Raw genomic sequence first — 18,202 nt, 5'->3', positions numbered from 1 at the left:
CCCAGCCTAAGACATTGGATACTGAGAGTGGCTCTAGAGAAGCAAAATTGTAAGGATGAATTTTCTAAATTGGTTCTCAGGTCTGGTTAGTCTTAAAGATGTTGATGACTTTGCTTCCAGTAGTAAAGAGGGCACTGCTAATGCATGACATGAGGTGGCAATTCAAATACGCAAAATATCACCACCAATAGATCAGGTATTAGAGAAAGACGAAGCTCTGGGTGATTGCATGGATGACACCTTTCTACAGTTTTGTCATAGTTAGAAGTATAAGAAAGCTGGTTGGTTGGTTCTATTTTCGCTGGATAAATTGGTGAAAGAAAGAGATGACTCAGGGCTTTAGAGCACAGCTCAAACGCCACATAAATGACCTCAAAGTTCCACTTGTGCCTTGTGTCATCTGCATAATGCAGGTTGTTAATGAGTCTTCCTCCAATCCTGATGACCCGTTCTTCTTCATATTTTCCACGTTCTCAGATTATTTGCTCAGCATACAGATTGAATAAATATGGTGAAAGGATACAACCCTGACACACACCTTTCCTGACTATAAATGACTCAGTATCCTCACTTTCTGAGTGAATAACTGCCACTTGATCTATGTGCAAGTTCCTCATGAGCACTATTAAGTGTTCTGGAATTCCCATTCTTCTCAATGTTATCCATAATTTGTTATGATCCACACAGTTGGATGCCTTTGCATAGTCAATAAAACACAGGTAAACATCCTTCTGGTATTCTCTGCTTTCAGCCAGGATCCATCTGACATCAGCAATGGTATCCCTGGTTCCATGTCCTCTTCTGAATCCGGCCTGAATTTCTGGCAGTTCCCTGTTGATATACTGCTACAGCAGCTTTTGAATGATCTTCAGCAAAATTTTGCTTGCATGTGATATTAATGATACTCTTTGATAATTTCCACATTCAGTTGGATCACCTTTCTTGGGAATAGGCATAAATATGGATCTTCCAGTCAGTTGGCCAGGTAGATGTCTTCCAAATTTCTTGGCATAGACGAGTGAGCACTTCCAGCGCTGCATCATTTTGTTGAAACATCTCAATTGATATTGCATCAACTCCTGGAGCCTTGTTTTTTGCCAATGCCTTCAGAGCAGCTTGGACTTCTTCCTTCAGTACCATGGGTTCCTGATCATATGCTACCTCTTGAAATGGTTGAACGTCCACCAATTCTTTTTAGTGTGATGATTCTGTGTATTCTTTTGATCCTTCCTGCATCATTTAATGTTTTCCCCATAGATTCCTTCACTATTGCAACTCGAGACTTGAATTTTTACTTCGGTTCTTTCATCTTAAGAAATGCCGAGCGTGTTCTTCCCTTTTAGTTTTCTATCTTCAGCTCTTTGCACATGTCATTATAATACTTTACTTTGTCTTCTCCAGCCACCCTTTGAAATCTTCAATTCTTTTTACTTCACCATTTCTTCATTTTGCTTTAGCTGCCTGACATCCAAGAGCAAGTTCCAGAGTCTCTTCTGACATCCATTTTGGTCTTTTCTTTCTTTCCTGTCTTTTCAGTGACCTCTTGCTTTCTTCATGGATGATGTCCTTGATGTCATTCCACAACTTGTCTGGTCTTCGGTCAGTGTTCAACGCGTCAAATCTATTCTTGAGATGGTCTCTAAATTCAGGTGGGATATACTCAAGGTCGTACTTTGGCTCTCATGTACTTGTTCTAATTTGCTTTTGTTTCAACTTGAACTTGCGTATGAGCAATTGATGGTCTGTCCAGCAGTCGGCCCCTGGCCTTGTTCTGATTGATAATATTGAGCTTTTCCATCATCTCTTTCCACAGATGTAGTCGATTTGATTCCTGTGTATTCCATCTGGAGAGGTCCACATGTGTAGTCGCCATTTATGTTGTTGAAAAAAGGTATTTGCAATGAAGAAGTTGTTGGTTTTGCAAAATTCAATCATGTGATCTCTGGCATCGTTTCTATCACCAAGGCCATATTTTCAAACTACCGATCCTTCTTCTTGTTTCCAACTTTTGCATTCCAATCAGCAGTAATTATCAATGCATCCTGATTGCACGTTTGATCAATTTTAGAGTGCAGAAGCTGGTAAAAAATCTTCAATTTCTTCAACTTTTGCCTTAGTGTTTGGTGCGTAAAGTAGAATAATAGTCATATTAACTCGTCTTCCTTGTAGTTGTGTGTATATTATCCTATCACTGACAGTGTTGTACTTCAGGATAGATCTTGAAATGTTCTTTTTGACAATGAATGCAATGCATTCCTCTTCAAGTTGTCATTCCTGGAGTAGTAGACCATATGATTATCCAATTCAAAATGGCCAATACAAGTCCATTTCAACTCACTAATGTGTAGGATATCGATGTTTATGCATTCCATTTCATTTTTGAGCATTTCCAATTTTCCTAGATTCATACTTCGTACATTCCACATTCCGATTATTAGTGGATGTTTGCAGCTGTTTCTTCTCATTTTGAGTCATGCCACATCAGCAGATGAAGGTCCCGATAGCTTGACTCCAACCACGTCATTAAGGGCGACTCTACTTTGAGGAGGCAGCTCTTCCCCAGTTGTCTTTTGAGTGTCTTCCAACCTGAGGGGCTCATCTTCCGGCACTATATCAGACCGTGTTCTGCTGCTAATCATAAGGTTTTCACTGACTAATTCTTTTCAGAAGTAGACTGCCACGTCCTTCTTCCTAGTCTTTCTTAGTCTGGAAGCCCAGCTGAAACCCATCCGCCTTGGTTGACCCTGCTGGTGTTTGAATACCAGTGGCATAGCTTCCAGCATCACAGCAACACGTAAGCCCCCACAGTATGACAAACTGACAGACATAGGGATAGAGAATAAAAAATATATATATAGGTCCCTTCAAATGAAGCTTTGCCTTGTGATGTCTTATGTGAGATTGCTGAACTGCCCTTACTTTAAGGACATTTTGAGATAAATGTTAAAGTTGCTAATGCATTTGGTTGTCATTTGATTTCAGGTACTGGAAATACTGTAATTGAAGCTGTAAAGGTTCTTATAGAACATGGAGTTCAACCCAGTGTTATCATCCTACTCAGTCTGTTCTCCACTCCTCATGGTGAGTTCAGCATGGGGCAGTAACTGGGACTCCAGGTGGTCACAGAATGGTCAGTGTGCATCTGTCTAGTCTCTCATTTGGAAGGAAAGTTTATATAATCCCAAATTAAATATAAATATAATTTTGGTAGTTATAACTTATGTTTGTCATTTCTAAGCTTGGTGATAATATTTTACAGCATTCTGATGTTGTTCAAATTCAAATGGTTAAGAATGAATTAACCCGTTGAAAGGAATTACAACTGTTTTCTTGATGACCCAGTTTTGGTAGGGCGTGAAAATAGCAAAAATCCCCTTATGTCCCTTGATTCCCTTCTTGAGCCTGAGAACTCCTCTGAAACAGCAAGAAACTTGACGTTCTAGTTAGCACTCTGGTCTTAACTGAAGTAGGCTTTGCGGTGTGAAGTGAAGAGCAGATGTTTTTATAAGTTAGACTTAATTTTTATTATCTTTAGGTGAAAGTTTACAGAGCAAATTTGTTTCTCATTCAACAATTTATACACAGATTGTTTTGTGATATTGGTTGCAATCCCCCCAATATGTCAACACTCTCCCCTTCTCCACCCCAGATCCCGCATTTCCATTCATCTCATTTTCTTTTCCCTTCTTGCCTTTACTTTTGGGTGGGTGTTGCCCTTTTGGTCTCATTTATGTGATTGAGCTAAGAGGCACATTCCACATGTGTGTAGTTGTTTGTTTTATAGGCCTGTGTGATCTTTGGCTGAAGGGTGAACTTCAGGAGTGACTTCAGTTCTGAGTTAAAAGGGTGCCTAGGGGCCATAGTCTTGGGGTTCCTCCAGTCTCTGTCAGACCAGTAAGTCTGGTCTTTTTCTGAGAGTTTGAATTTTGTTCTCTGTTTTTCTCACACTCTGTCTTGGACCCTTTATTGTGATTCCTGTCAGAGCGGTCGGTGCGTGTAACCCATCACCATCTAGTTGTTCTGGGCTTAGGCAGGTGGAGGCTGTGGTACTTGTAGTCCTTTAGTCCTAGGGACTAACATTTCCCATGTGTTTTTGGTTTTCTTCATTCTCCTTTGCTCTGGATGCGATGGAACCAGTAGATGTATCTTAGATGGCCACTTGCAAGCTTTTAAGACCCCAGATGCTACTCACCAAAGTTGGATGAAAAACATTTTCTTTATGAACTATTTTATGCCAATTGACATAGATGTCCCCCAAGACAATGGTCCCCAGCAATCAGCCCAGTAACTCTGCCCCCCAGGGTGTTTGGATGTGTCTAGGAAGCTTCTATGGCTTTGCCTTCATCATACTGTGCTGACTTCCTCTACATTGTGTGTTGTCTTTCCCTTCACCAAAGTTACCACTTATCTGCTATCTAGTTAGTAAGTTCCCCTCACCAGCCCTCCCCTCCCTGGTAATCATCAAAGATTGTTTTTTCCTGTGTATAAACCTTTTCTTGAGTTTTTATATAGTGGCCTCATACAATATTTGTCCCTTTGTGATTGACTTATTTCACTCAGCATAATGCCCTCCAGATTCATCCATGTAGTGAGATGTTTCAAAGATTCATCACTGTTCTTTATTGTTGTGTGGTATTCCATTGTGTGTCTGTACCATAGTTTGTTTATCCATTCGTCCATTGATGGGCACTTAGGTTGTTTCCATCTCTTTGCTATTGTGAATAATGCAGCAGTGAACATGGGTGTGCATATGTCTATTCATGTGATGACTCTTATTTCTCTAGGATATATTCCTAGGAGTGGGGTTGCTGGATCAGATGATATTTCTATTCCTAGCTTTTTAAGGAGGCACCATATCATTTTCCATAGGGATTAGAGCATTTTACATTCCCACCAGCAGTGCATAAAAGTTCCAATCTTCCGACAACCTCACCAACATTTGTTATTTTCTCTTTTATTGGTTCATGACACTAATGTCAGGGTGAGATGGTATCTCATTGTAGTTTTGATTTGCATTTCTCTAATGACTAGTGATGGCAAGCATTTCTTTGGTGAAGTGTTTGTTCATATCCTTTGCCCATTGTTTAATTGGATTATTTGTCTTTCTATTGTTACAGTGTTGCAGTATCTTACAGATTTTAGAGATTAGACCCTTGTCCAATATGTCGTAGCCAATTTATTTTCCCAGTCTGTAGGTTCTCTTTTTACTCTTTTGGTGAAATCTTTTGATGAGCATCAGTGTTTAATTTTTAGAAGATCCTAGTTATCTAGTTTATCTTCTAGTGTTTGTGCATTGTTAGTTATGGTTTGTGTCATGGATTAAATTGTGTCCCCTCAAAATGTGTGTCAACTTGGCTAGGCCATAATTACCAGCATTGCATGATTGTCCACCAGTTTGTCATCTGGTGTGATTTCCCTGTGTGTTATAAATCCTACCTCTATGATGTTAATGAGGTAGGATTAGTGGCAGTGATGTAAATGAGGCAGGACTCAATCTACAAGATTAGATTGTGTTTTATGTCAATCTCTTTTGAGATATAAAAGAGAGAAGTGAGCAGAGATACAGAGGACCTCATACCACCAAGAAAGAAGCATCGGGAGCATAGTGCATTCTTTGGGCCCAGGGTCCTTGCGCTGAGAAGCTCCTCGACCAGGGGAAGATTCATGACAAGGACCTTCCCCAAGAACTGATAGAGAAAGCCTTCCCCTGGAGATGATGCCCTGAATTCAGACTTCCAGCCTCATGGACTGTGAGAGAATAAATTTCTCTTTGTTAGAGCCATCCACCTGTGGTATTTCTGTTATAGCAGCACTAGATAACTAAGACAGTTTGTATCCTATTTATGCCAATATTAGAGCCCCTGGCATTGTCTGTATTTTTTCTTTCATCATCTTTATATTTTTAGGTTTTATATTTGGGCCTTTGATCAATTTTGAATTAGTATTTGTGTATGGTTTGAGGTATGGGTCCTGTTTCATTTTTTTTTACAGATGGTCATCTAGTTTTGCCAGCACCATTTGTTAAAGGCTCTGTCTTTTTCCCAATTTAACGATCTTTGGCCTTTCTGAAAGATAAGCTGACTGTAGGTGGATAGATTTACTTCCGAGTTCTCAATTCTGTTCCATTGGTCTATGTGTCTGTCGTACCAGCACCAGGCTGTTTTGACTACTGTGCCTATATAGTAGGTTCAGAGGTGAGGTAACATGAGGCCTCCTACTTTATTCTTCTTCAATAATGCTTTAGTTATCCAGGGACTCTTTCTTTTCCATATAAAGCTAATGATTAGTTTTCCATCTTGTTAAAGAATGCTGTTGGTATTTGGATCAGGATTGTGTTACATCTGTAGATCACTTTGGGTAGGATTGACATTTTTACAATGTTGAGTATTCCTCTCCATGAGCATGGTATGTTTTTCTATTTATGTAGGACTTTGTTGGTTTCTTCCAGTAGTGTTTTGTAGTTTTCTTTGTATATGTCTCTTATGTCCCTGGTTAGATGTGTTCCTAAGTATTTTATTTTATTAGGTGCTGTTACAAATGGTATTGTTTTCCTGATTTCCTTTTTGTAGTTCTCTTCGTTGGTGTTTAATAATCCAACTGATTTTTGTATGTTGATCTTGTATCGTGCTACTCTGCTGAATCTTTCTGTTAGTTCCAGTAGTTTTCTTGTGGAATCTTTAGAGTTCAAAACGGCCAATACCAATCCATTTCAGCTCAGTAATGCCTAGAATATTGATGTTTATGCATTCTGTTTCATTTTTGATGATTTCTAATTTTCCTAATTTCATGCTTCGTACATTCCACATTCCTATTATTAATGGATATTTGCTGCTGTTTCTTCTCATTTCAAGTTTTTCCACATCATCAAATGAAGGATCACCAAGCTTAGAGGTGACAAATACAAATTATGACTATTTATGATTTGACTTGAACTACCCTTACAAATTATAACAAATATAATAAATGACTACTCAAATCAGACTTGGATTAAACATGGTACCAAATAAACCTTTTCTCAGGATGAGAGGCTAGACAGATGCACAGTATTATTTCAATTTTGGTTTTAAATGTGCACACAATATTAATAGTGATTGTCTCAGGATGGTAGGATTCCAGGTGATTTTATTTTATTTTTCAAGCTTTTTTATATTTTCTAAATGTTCTACAATGAATTTCTATTTGTTTCATAGTTGAAAATAAAGAGAAATATATGGCTTTTAGCCAAGATGGTTCCTCATTTCCAAAGGTTCTAAGTCTCAGCCAACCCTGAGGAGGCTCCAGAGTATCTTGTTGAGCAGGCTGCCTTTGTGTAGGAATTTTGGCCTTTTTGATTACTTTGGTATGTCATAACCAAAACTTTCCTGTGGTTCAAATGTTGATGGTAACAAAGAGTGGTTTGCCTAGTCATCCATTTATACTAATGCAGATAGCATTGAAAACATTAAAATAAGCAAATAATTATAGGGATTTCTGCCTTTGGGAGTAGAAAAGTAAGCTCTTTAATGTTAGTATAAGAAATCTTCCTTTAGCCCTAATTGTATATGGTAGAATAGTATGCTATTCTTTGACATCATAGCTGAAAAAAATCTTGTCCTGTGGCACTCTTCTATGGCTTTTCAGTTTGACTAGGGTCCTCTCAGTTGCTGTCGAGTCGATTCCAACTCATGGCGACCCCATGTGTGTCAGAGTAGAACTGTACTCCACAGAGTTTTTAATGACTGATTTTTTGGAAATGGACTGTCAGGCCTTTCTTTTCAGTTAGCAGCTGAGCATGTTAATCATTTGCACCTAGCCAATCCTAATTCCCTTTTTCTGCTCATCCATTTCCTCAGAGCTAGAGTCATAAGTTCTAAAAAGCTAGCTTGCTCTGACACACCAAAGAAGTCGTGTACTTGTTACATAGTGTTCCAGTTGGGAAACCAACCATCTTATATAGGATCCAGTTTCCAGAAAGGATTATATTTCAGCTACCTTTAAAGCAAAACAGAACAAAACAAAAAGACTCTTCAGAGAAAAAGTTGCCATAACTTAATAAGTACCTTTTTCAAATCTTGAAAATAAAACAATTTGATTCTAAGAATTTATTAGTAGGTGGGAGCATAGTCTGACTCCTATCAAAGTTTTTCAGATATCAAACATTATATACACTGAGTCTGATTAGGTATATCCAAGGTCATTGCTCTCTGACCTTTGCTAATATTAGACCTAGTGACTGACTATAAAATTCCTGAATTCTGACTAGTGTTACCAAAAAATCCTGGCATAACACCAGTTTTCCTTTTTATCTTTTGAAGGTGCCAAATCAATCATTCAGGAGTTTCCAGAGATCACAATTTTAACTACTGAAGTTCATCCTGTTGCACCTACACATTTTGGACAGAAATACTTTGGAACAGACTAAGTTATTGAAGAAAAATGAATCATGTGTAATATTATAGTTATATCTTGAGTGTCTGCTTGTTTTACTAATTTACTAAGGAATGGCAAAGAAAATTGTGTTAGAGATGCTTTTTAATTTTGGAAATGGGTATGGTAAAAAGGAACTATCTGAGGTTTCTTTATTTTATTTGGTTGGCACAAAATTCAATAATGAGGCACATACAACTCTTAGAAAAGATGGAAATTTTAATAATATGCTAATGTAAATTGCTAGACCCTCAGTGCATTGAAATTGTTCCCTAATCTGTGAACTGCTCAGTTTGGAGGTTGCTTACAGCCACAAATAAAACCCAAATGAGAGTCAGTTCTTTGGCCCACTATAGGTTGTATTTTGCTTTTAGCTCTAGAGAGAGTACATGTATGTGGCTGTTGCTACCTTTCTGTACTCTTTGCTTCCCAGTACTGAGGAGGAAAATGCCTCCTTGAATTTTATATTTCCTTTACTATTCTAATGCAATTGGCAGACCCAGGATGTATGGTTAACTCTTCAGTCATGCCATTATGTTCTTCATGGCTCATTTCCCAAACAGTGCCTTGCCAAGTTATACTGCGATATAGAAGATGGTGGGGCATTTTCAGCAACTGAAACTGAAACACTGATTGAACCAGGGATGTCAGGATGCTGATAAGGGTGAGCTAAGCACTATTAATGTCATCAATCCTCTAGAAAGGAATTGGTGGTTGATTTTCTGAGGTGTGGGGGAAAGGGTAGTTTCTTTCTGGGTTTTATGGCCAATAAGTAAATTAAAATGCTGTTTTTTTTTTTTAATTTTGATATTTCTACTAAAGGCCTTTATTTGGAAATTAGCGTTTTACATATTTGTCAACTGTATATTATTAAAATGGGAAAAAATCATGCTTTAAAAAAAAAAGAATATCCCTAATATTTGTGTCCATATTTAGACTTCAGAAAGGGAGCAAAACCACTTTAGAAATCAGTGTTTGTGTCCTGAAGCCTGCTTTTAAAACCCTAATCTTGTTTTAGTTTGATATTAAAACATTTTAACAGTGGTAGCTGGTTGATTATTTGGTTAATTATATTCTCATAGACCCATAATTAGCTGACATGGGCCTCTGTTCTTTCAGAGCAGAAGGTAATGTCTCAGAAAGAACCAAAGCTTGATAAAAGTGAGCAAAGATTGGGGGAGAGGAAGAAAGCCTGTGTAGAATGGGCTACATTTTCTCTTTTGAACCTAGGAACACTAGGAGAATTTTGCTAAATTTTTCCCTTTATTTTTGAAGACTGTCATATAATCAAACTGAGGTTAATTGATTGGTTCTTCATATTCTATCATATTAAAATTCTTCCACTGCAAGTGTTGCTTTCAAGTTATCATTGAAATTGTCATCTATACTTTTCAGTTAACTGTTTTGATGCAATGTAGATTTTGTCTGCTTCTAATTTGCAGAAGCTGTAACTAAAGCCCATTGGAGCCAAACTATTTATCCTCTTGTCCCAGTAAACATGTGAGCCAGCAAAATTAAATAGAGACAAGATCTACTTTAGATTAATGCATTGAATTAGTTGGAAAAGTGATATCTGCTGTTCTGAGTTAGTTCTTATGTTAGGACTTTATTTGTTTGAATTGACTTTCCAGAACATCAGACACATTCGTATTCAAATGTAGGTATAACCACATTTCAAGCAATTTATTTTTATATCTTCAACCATGTTATATATAACATATCTCTTTTCCTTTTAATCAGGGAACATGATTGGTAGTTGATTAAACTTGATTCCACATGGAGGGCCTACCAGGTGCAGTAGGAATTATTCACTGGGGTCATATTCCCCACTGATGTTTGTCCTCCACCCCCCTTCAGATTTCAAGAAAAATTGTAACTACATCTTTTGAAATTCGAATCTTTTTAGGAAATGAGGCATTGTTTGTAGGGCTAATCATCTGTAGAACTCTTTGGATCTGGGAAATTTTCTAAACTTGAGATAAGATTAACAGACCGTTCAAGACAAGATTGTTTTTAATGAATGATTATTGAAGAAGAAAACCCTAACAAGAAAAATGACACTCAAATAGCATATACCAGTGATTCTCAAATTCAGTATGCATCAGAATCACCTGGAGGGCCACAGATGGCTGGGCCATAACCTGAGTTTCTGAGTCAGCAGGTCTGGGGCAGGGCCTGAGAATTTGCATTTCTAGTAATTTTCCAGGTGATGCCGCTGCTGCTGGTCTGGGGACCACACTTTGATTTCAAACATTTCTTCATTTCTGATAAAAGTATTTAGTGATATAAATTTCTCTACAAATACTGATTTAGTTGTATCCCACAAATTTTGATATGTTGTGGTTTTCTTTCAAGTCAAATGCTTTCTCATATATTTCCTTTTTGGTTTCTTATTTGATCCAGAGTTATTTACAAGTGTTAATTTTCAAATATTTAGGATTTTTCAGACTTCTTTCTGTTATTGATTCCTAATTGAATTCCATTGTGATCAGAGTATATACTGTTTATCACTTGAATCCTTTTGCATTTATTGAGACTTGCTTTATGTCCCACAATATATGGTCTCTCTTGGCAAATATTCTGTGGGCACTTGAAAAGTATGTGTATGCTGCTGTTGTTGGGTGGAGTGTTCTATAAATGTCAGTTAGGTGAAGTTGGTTGATAGTATAGTTAAGATCTTCTATTTCCTTACTGATTTTCTGTCTACTTGTTCTATTAGTTATTGAAAGAGGGGTGTTGAAATCTCTGACTAAAATTGCAGATTTGTCTGTTTTTCCTTTCAGTTCCATCAGTTTTGTTTCATGAACTTTGGAGCTCTGTTGTTAGGTGCATGAACTTTTAGGATTATTGTATCTTCATGGTGGATTGACCTTTTATCATTATGCAATGCCACCTTATATCCCTGATAATATTATTTGCTCCAACATCTAGTTTGTCTGATATTAATATAGACATTCTAGATTTCTTTTAGATTTCTTTTGAATAGTGTTAGCATGCCATATCTTTTTCCTTCCTTTTAATTTTAACCTGTTTGTATTTTATATTTAAACTGGATTTCTTTTTAGACAGCCTGAAGTTGGGTCTTGCTTTTTGTTTATCCATTTTGACAGCCTTTGACTTTTAATTGGGGTGTTTAGACCATTTCCATTTAATGTGATTATTGATATGATTGGAATTAAATCTATTATCTTGCTGTTTGCTTCCTATTTGTCCCATTTGTTCTTTATTCAATTTTTCTTCTCTTTCTACCTTCTTTTGGATTATTATCTATGATTCCATCTTATCTCTTGTTGGCTTATTAGATACAATGCTTTGTTTTTTTTTGTTGTGTCTTTAGGGTCTATAGTATACATCTTTAACTTATCACAGTCCACATATAATATACTTTCATGTTCCCCTTCCCAGCCTTTGTGCTATTATTGTCATATATTTTACTTCTGTAGATGTTATAAGCTCCACAATACATTGTTATTATTTTTGCCTTCAAAAGTTGTTTCTTAAAGAGATGTAAAAAGAAATAAGGAAAAAATGTATTTTTTATTTACCCACTTACTTAACATTTTTGGCGCTTTCCATTTCTTTGTGTAGATCCATATTTTCATTTGGCATTATTTTCCTTCTGCCTGAAGTACTTTCTTTAATATTTCGTCTATTGTAGTTCTCCTAGTGATGAATTCTTCCAGCTTTTGTGTGTCTGGAAAAGTCTTTATTTCGCCTTCACTCTTGAAAGATATTTCACTGGTATAGAATTCTAGGTTGGCAGCTGTTTTTCTTTCAGCGCTTAAAAGATTGCTTCCCTGTCTTCTTTTTTTTAATTGCTTTGATGAGATGTCTGCTGTTATTCTTCCATTTACATTTAATGTAATTATTGCTAAGGTAGAATTTGCATCTGCCATTTTGCTATTTGTATTCTATATGTCTGTCATGGATTGAATTATGTCCCCCCCCAAAATGTATCATTATGGTTAGGCCATGATTCCCGGTACTGTGTGGTTGTCCTCCATTTTGTGATTGTAATTTTATGTTAAAAGATTAGGGTGGGATTGTAACACCATCCTCACTCAGGTCACCTCCCTAATCCAACATAAAGGAAGTTCCCTGGGGTGTGGCCTGTACCACCTTTTATCTCTTGAGAGTTAAAAGGAAAGAGAAGAAAGCAGAGAGTTGGGGACCTCATACCACCAAGAGAGCAGCACCAGGAGCAGAGCATGTCCTCTGGACATGGGGTCCCTGTACCTGAGAAGCTCCTCGGCCAGGGGAAGATTGAGGACAAAGACTTTCCTTCAGCGCTGATAGAGAAAGCCTTCCCCTGGAGCTGATGCCCTGAATTTCAACTTGTAACCTACTAGACTGTGAGCAAATAAAATTTTCTTTGTTAAAGCCATCCACTTGTGGTATTTGTGTTATGGCAGCACTGGATGACTAAGACAATGTCTTATGCCTTTTTTGTTCCTCTGTTCCTCCATGACTGTCTTCTTTTCCATTAATTAGCTATTTTCTAGTGTATCTGTGTCAGAGGTACCCAAAGCCACCTCAGGACTCACAGTCATTATATTCACTGTTATGTTTTATTACAGCAAAAGTATACAAAGCAAAACCAGCAAAAGGAAAAGACACATGGGGCAAAGTCTGGAGAAAACCAGTTGCAAGCTTCCAAGAAGCCTCTCCCGGTGGAGTTGCATAAAAAAAAAATGCATAGGATGCTCTTAATTCCTCTAGCTGCAAATTGTAGCACCACAAGTGAAGTGCTGTCTACCAGAGAAGTTCTCTTGAGCCTAAAAGTCCAGAGTTTTTATTAGGGCTTGGTCACATAGGAACACAGTAGCTGTATCATTTGTTACTGAAACTCCAGACCACCAGAAGGAAAGCAGGTATTCACCCTAAACATGTTGCTTATGCAGACTATGTAGACAAACTGGTACAGTATGGTTCAAAGCTTTGAGCATACAAAAATACTTTTATCAGTCAGAACATTCTAAGAACTCAATTCCCAGAAACAGACAAGGGCCATTCATAAAAACAGACCCTGCTGGGGATATGCAAGGTTTGAGCAACTCAGACTTGCTGAGTTAAGTCTTTCCTGCACAGTCCACCCTCCTGGTTCTTGGTGCAGGCTCTGTTACAGGAAAATGATCATATTTTTCTGAGCATCTCTATTTAGTATAGCATTTATATAACAGATATAGTAACAATATCAGCATGAGTATGTCCAGCTTTTGGAGGAGCCATTGTGGGGCAGGGATAGCAAAGAAGCAACTAATCAATCTTATAAAGCCATTGCGTATATCTTCATATCTTTGAATTATTTATTTCCAGTTTGTCTACAGCTATTTGTACTTTTTAATAAACTTATGCATAACTATTTTGCATAATAACCCATTGCTGCCAAGTCGATTCCAACTCATAGCGACTCTATAGGACAGAGTAGAACTGCCCCATAGGGTTTCTAAGGAGCACCTGGTGAATTCGGACTGCCGACCTTTTGGTTAGCAGCTGAACTCTTAACCACTACGCCACCAGGGTTTCTGCATATTAATTAGGTGATAGTTAACTAGATCTAGTTCTACCTCAGGCCCGTAATTTTCCATTGATATCACATCCTGAGGAGTTGTTAATTCAATTCCCAATACATTTGATTATCAATATCTTTATTATCATATGGCTTATTTACATAAGACAAAATCAGCAATGCCAGTGTTACATCATATCACATTATGGTTATGGTACAATTCAGCTTCATTGCACATGTCAGTAAGAATTAGAGAACTATTTATTACGCCTTCTCAACAGAATTAGCTCTTGCCCATAAAATAGATGTAATTATGGATATGCATTGCCACAATTGGCCAGGATTTGGCTATTTCCAGGTTCCAAGTCAGGTAGAGACAAAGCCAATCATCTTGTCTCACTCTGTTCACATGATTGTACTGAAACTGTTTCCACTGTGTGCTGTTATATAACAGGGTCTGTTTCCCTCCTGTGGGGAGTGCAAGGGTTTAATTCAGACGGTTCCTATTCTTGCTAACTGCAGTACAGAGTATATCTTATTGTGATATTCGTTCTTGGAGTGAGGTCAGACAGAGTGCATTAATACTAATTATAGTTGTGTTCAAAAACTTCCATAAGTTTGGGGGGCCATAAGATTTTCAGGGTGTGCCCAAGGATGAAGGGTCATTGCCTCTTGGGCCTCCATCTGTTTTTAAACAGTCAAGAGACATTGTTGGGTCAGGATACAAGCCCTTTCCCAACACTGAGTCCTAGCATTGTCCGGAGTTATTCATTGATTCTACCTGACTCAATTCTGATTCCTATCCTTTTCCTTCCTCCTGGAAAAGTATTCCTTCTAATTGGTCTATTCTAGCTAACAAATCTTTTTCTTCTGAATACCACTCATTAAAAATGAATTCAGTTTGTTCTGCAATGCCTAAACTGGCACCTATATCTTTAAAAGCTCTATTCTGACTTGTGGGCCAATGTTGTCTAATCTGCCAGGCATTTTGCTGCCATTGTGTAATAAAGGCCCAAGTGCAGTTAGGTTACATGCTGTGTACCCAAAAATATTGGGTCTCCATACTGAGGTTAGATGGTGTCTTAGTCATCTAGTCCTGCTGTAACAGAAATACCAGAAGTGGGTAGCTTTAACAAGCAAATTTATTTCTTCACAGTAAAATAGGCTAAAAGTCCAAATTCAGGGTGTCAGCTTCCGGGGAAAGCTTTCTCTCTGTCGGTCTTCTCATCAGTCTTTCCCTGGACTAGGAGCTTCTCTGTGCAGGGACCCCCAAGTCCAAAGGACATGCTCTGCTCCCAGCATTGCTTTCTTGGTGGTACGAGGTCCCCCGTCTCTCTGCTCGCTTCTTACTTGTATATCTCAAGAAATTGGCTCAAGACACAATACTGTCTTGTAGATTGAGTCCTGCCTCACTAACACAACTGCCGCCCATCCTCCCTCATTAACGTCATAGAGGCAGGATTTACAACACAGAGGAAAATCACACACAATACTGGGAATTGTGGCCCAGCCCAATTGATACACACATTTTTGGGGGGACCTAATTCAATCCATGACAGATGGGTAGTAGTCACACCTAGATGTAATTTACTCTGAATACGCCATGAAGGGCCCCTGTAGCCTTCCTTGTCTGAAGGTTGGATCATTTCCTGTGGAGATTTGAGCCAACCATGTGATGGCTACTGCCTTACTCTGATTAGAAACCCATTGTTTCTATTTTATTTAATAGCTTCCACCCGCAGAAACACAGCACACTATGGCATTACGGCATGCAGCTGCTATATTTTGTCCATAATAGACAGAAACCTTTCTAAGTATTTGGTTATCAAGGATTACAGTTACAAAGAGATCAGTCTGCCAAAAGTTGTGTACTGCATGGTTTGATGATCTGGCAAAGAGTAATTCCTCTGAAAAGTTCTTTCCCAAATGATATCCTTTATAGCAGATGTAATTTGAAAAATCACTATGAGTCAGAACCGACTCAATGGCAACTAACAACAGCAATGTGAAAAATAATAATAAAAAAAAAAACTGGCACATTACTAGGATTCCATCAACAATTGGTCCTGTTTATCATCATAGTGTGTGAACAGAATGTTTTCCAGTGTGATGCCACTCACGTTTGCAGACTTCCATCCGACCTTGACAAGTACTAAAAGTAGAGGTAGTCTCAGCAAACATAGAACTTCAGCCTTTCAAGCATCTGTTATAACTGTGCTAAGAGACAATATTATTCTCTTGCTATGAGCCTCTCTTGAGGAACCAATGTAATGTTGGCTTTCCTTTGTTGCGTAAGCCATTTAATTTCTTTACCTTCAGCTACTATTTTTCTTTCTCTCTACTTGTCATTGATTTTAACTCAAACCTTTCTGTCTTTGGAAGGAACATTAATTTCAGTGGCAGTGCTAGCCCAGATTGCTTGCAGCAGCAATATGAGTCTAGCAAGTGCTTCCCCTTTGGTCCATTCCTATTGGTATAGAGTAAGATTACACAAAACACTACTGGGCTATCTTGGCCACTAAGCAATATAGCTGCAGTCATTGTCAATCCCAGTTTTGCAATATGGGGTGAAGATATAATCCATTCCAACGGGTACTTATATATTCTGGTATAAAGGTTGAAAGGTTTAATTTCAATTTCTTGCTTAGGGATCATTCCTGCTTCCAGCAAGTGGAGTTATAGCCCTGGACCTGAAACTACTGCATCGGGTAGGAAAAAAGAAATTTGAGGTGATGTGGGGAAAAATTGTTCAACTGTACCAGTATTCTCCCCATTTCCCCAGATCCCCCACGAAAGCAGAGGGATCCATCCTAGTGGAAACCCTCCCTTGGTCCTCTCATGTTGAGTGTGAACACATACTCATAAAGGCATGTAAGCCATCCCTTAATTCCTTTGTCTCCCCCAATTTTTTATTGAGATATAATTCATGTACCTTAACACTTTTAAAGTGTTCAATTAATGACTTCTAGTATATTCACAAAGCTGTGCAACCATCACCACAATCTAATGCTAGAACTTTTTCATCAGCCCATTAAGAAACCCCATCCCCACAAGAAGAACTGGTTGGTGCCCAGCTACCATTACTGAACATTTTGATCAAAGATTCTATAGAAGAATCCTGATCAAAAAGGGGAAAATGCAGAACAGAATTTCAAACTCTCATTAAATCCAGACTTTCTGGAGCCGTAGAAGCTGTATTCACCCTGAAACTATTACCTTAGGTAATCTTTAAAACTTAAATAAAAATCATCCCCTGATGTCTTAACACCAAACAATAGTTTAGCTTTACTAGTAAAGAATGCCAGCCTTGAGCATCGTGCTCTTTTAAGATCTGTCTACAAGGAATTTAATAGATAATAGCAACTGGAAAGATTAGATAGGAAACTTAAGGGACAGTGAGATTATGTTAATGGGAGGAACAACTTGGAAAAGGAGGGTGAGAATGGTTGAACAATTCAAATATAATCAGTGTTGCTGAATTGCATGTGTAAAAAATTGTTGAATTGTATGTTCTGCTGTGTATATTCTCAACAACAAAATAAAATAAATTATATTAAAAAAATCAATTGACTACAAATGTAAGGGTTTATTTCTGGACTGTCAATTCTATTTCATTGGTCCATATGTCTATCCTTATACCAGTACCACCCTTTCTTTTTGTGTGCATATGTGTGATTTTTTAAATGTTATTTTATTGTGCTTTAGGTGAAGGTTTACAGAGCAAATTAGTTTCTCATTAAACAATACACATATTGTTTTGTGACATTGGTTGCCAACCCCACAATGAGTCAACACTCTCCGCTTCTCGACCTTGGGTTTCCCATTATCAGCTTTCCTCTCCCCTCCTGCCTTCTCATCCTTGTTTTATGGGCCTGTCTGATCTTTGGCTGAAGGGTGAACTTCAGGACTGACCGGTACTGAGTTAAAAGGGTGTCCGGGGGCCATACTCTAGGGGTTTCTCCAGTCTCTGTCAGATCAGTAAGTCTGGTCTTTTTTTGTGAGTTAGAATTTTGTTCTACATTTATCTTCAGCTCTGCCTGGGACCCTCTGTTGTGATCCCTTGCAGAGTTGGTGGTGGTAGCTGGGTAACATCTAGTTATACTGGACTGTCTGGTGAAGGGTGTGGTAGTTGTGATCCATTAGTCCTTTGGACTAATCTTTTCCTTGTGTCTTTGGTTTTCTTCATTCTTCCTTGCTCCAGACGGGGTGGGACCAGTGGAGTATTTTAGGTGGCCGCTCTCAAGATTTTAAGACCCCAGATACTATTCACCAAAGTAGGATGTAGAA

The 18,202-nt window shown here is 38.1% G+C and overlaps 1 protein-coding gene across 3 annotated transcripts in view; it reads left to right on the top strand.

Annotated features, from left to right (window-relative positions):
• The window catches only part of UPRT (uracil phosphoribosyltransferase homolog), a 57,806-nt gene extending 40,363 nt beyond the window's left edge, over nt 1–17,443 (top strand). For 2 of the 3 annotated variants that reach the window (XM_049873321.1, XM_049873320.1), the window contains 2 exons: nt 2,983–3,081; nt 8,295–17,443. In XM_049873321.1, coding sequence (XP_049729278.1) covers nt 2,983–3,081; nt 8,295–8,401 — 206 coding nt within the window. In that variant the 3' untranslated portion in view covers nt 8,402–17,443. Of the gene's footprint in view, nt 1–2,982; nt 3,082–8,294 lie in introns of those variants that run through there. The other variant, XR_007515995.1, reaches the window with a different exon arrangement.
• Nucleotides 17,444–18,202: the final 759 nt, after the last annotated feature.

This window comes from Elephas maximus, chromosome X (assembly GCF_024166365.1).
Source record: "Elephas maximus indicus isolate mEleMax1 chromosome X, mEleMax1 primary haplotype, whole genome shotgun sequence".
In the NCBI taxonomy this organism is placed as follows: Eukaryota; Metazoa; Chordata; class Mammalia; order Proboscidea; family Elephantidae; genus Elephas; species Elephas maximus.
This window is presented reverse-complemented; position numbering and strand designations above follow the sequence as displayed.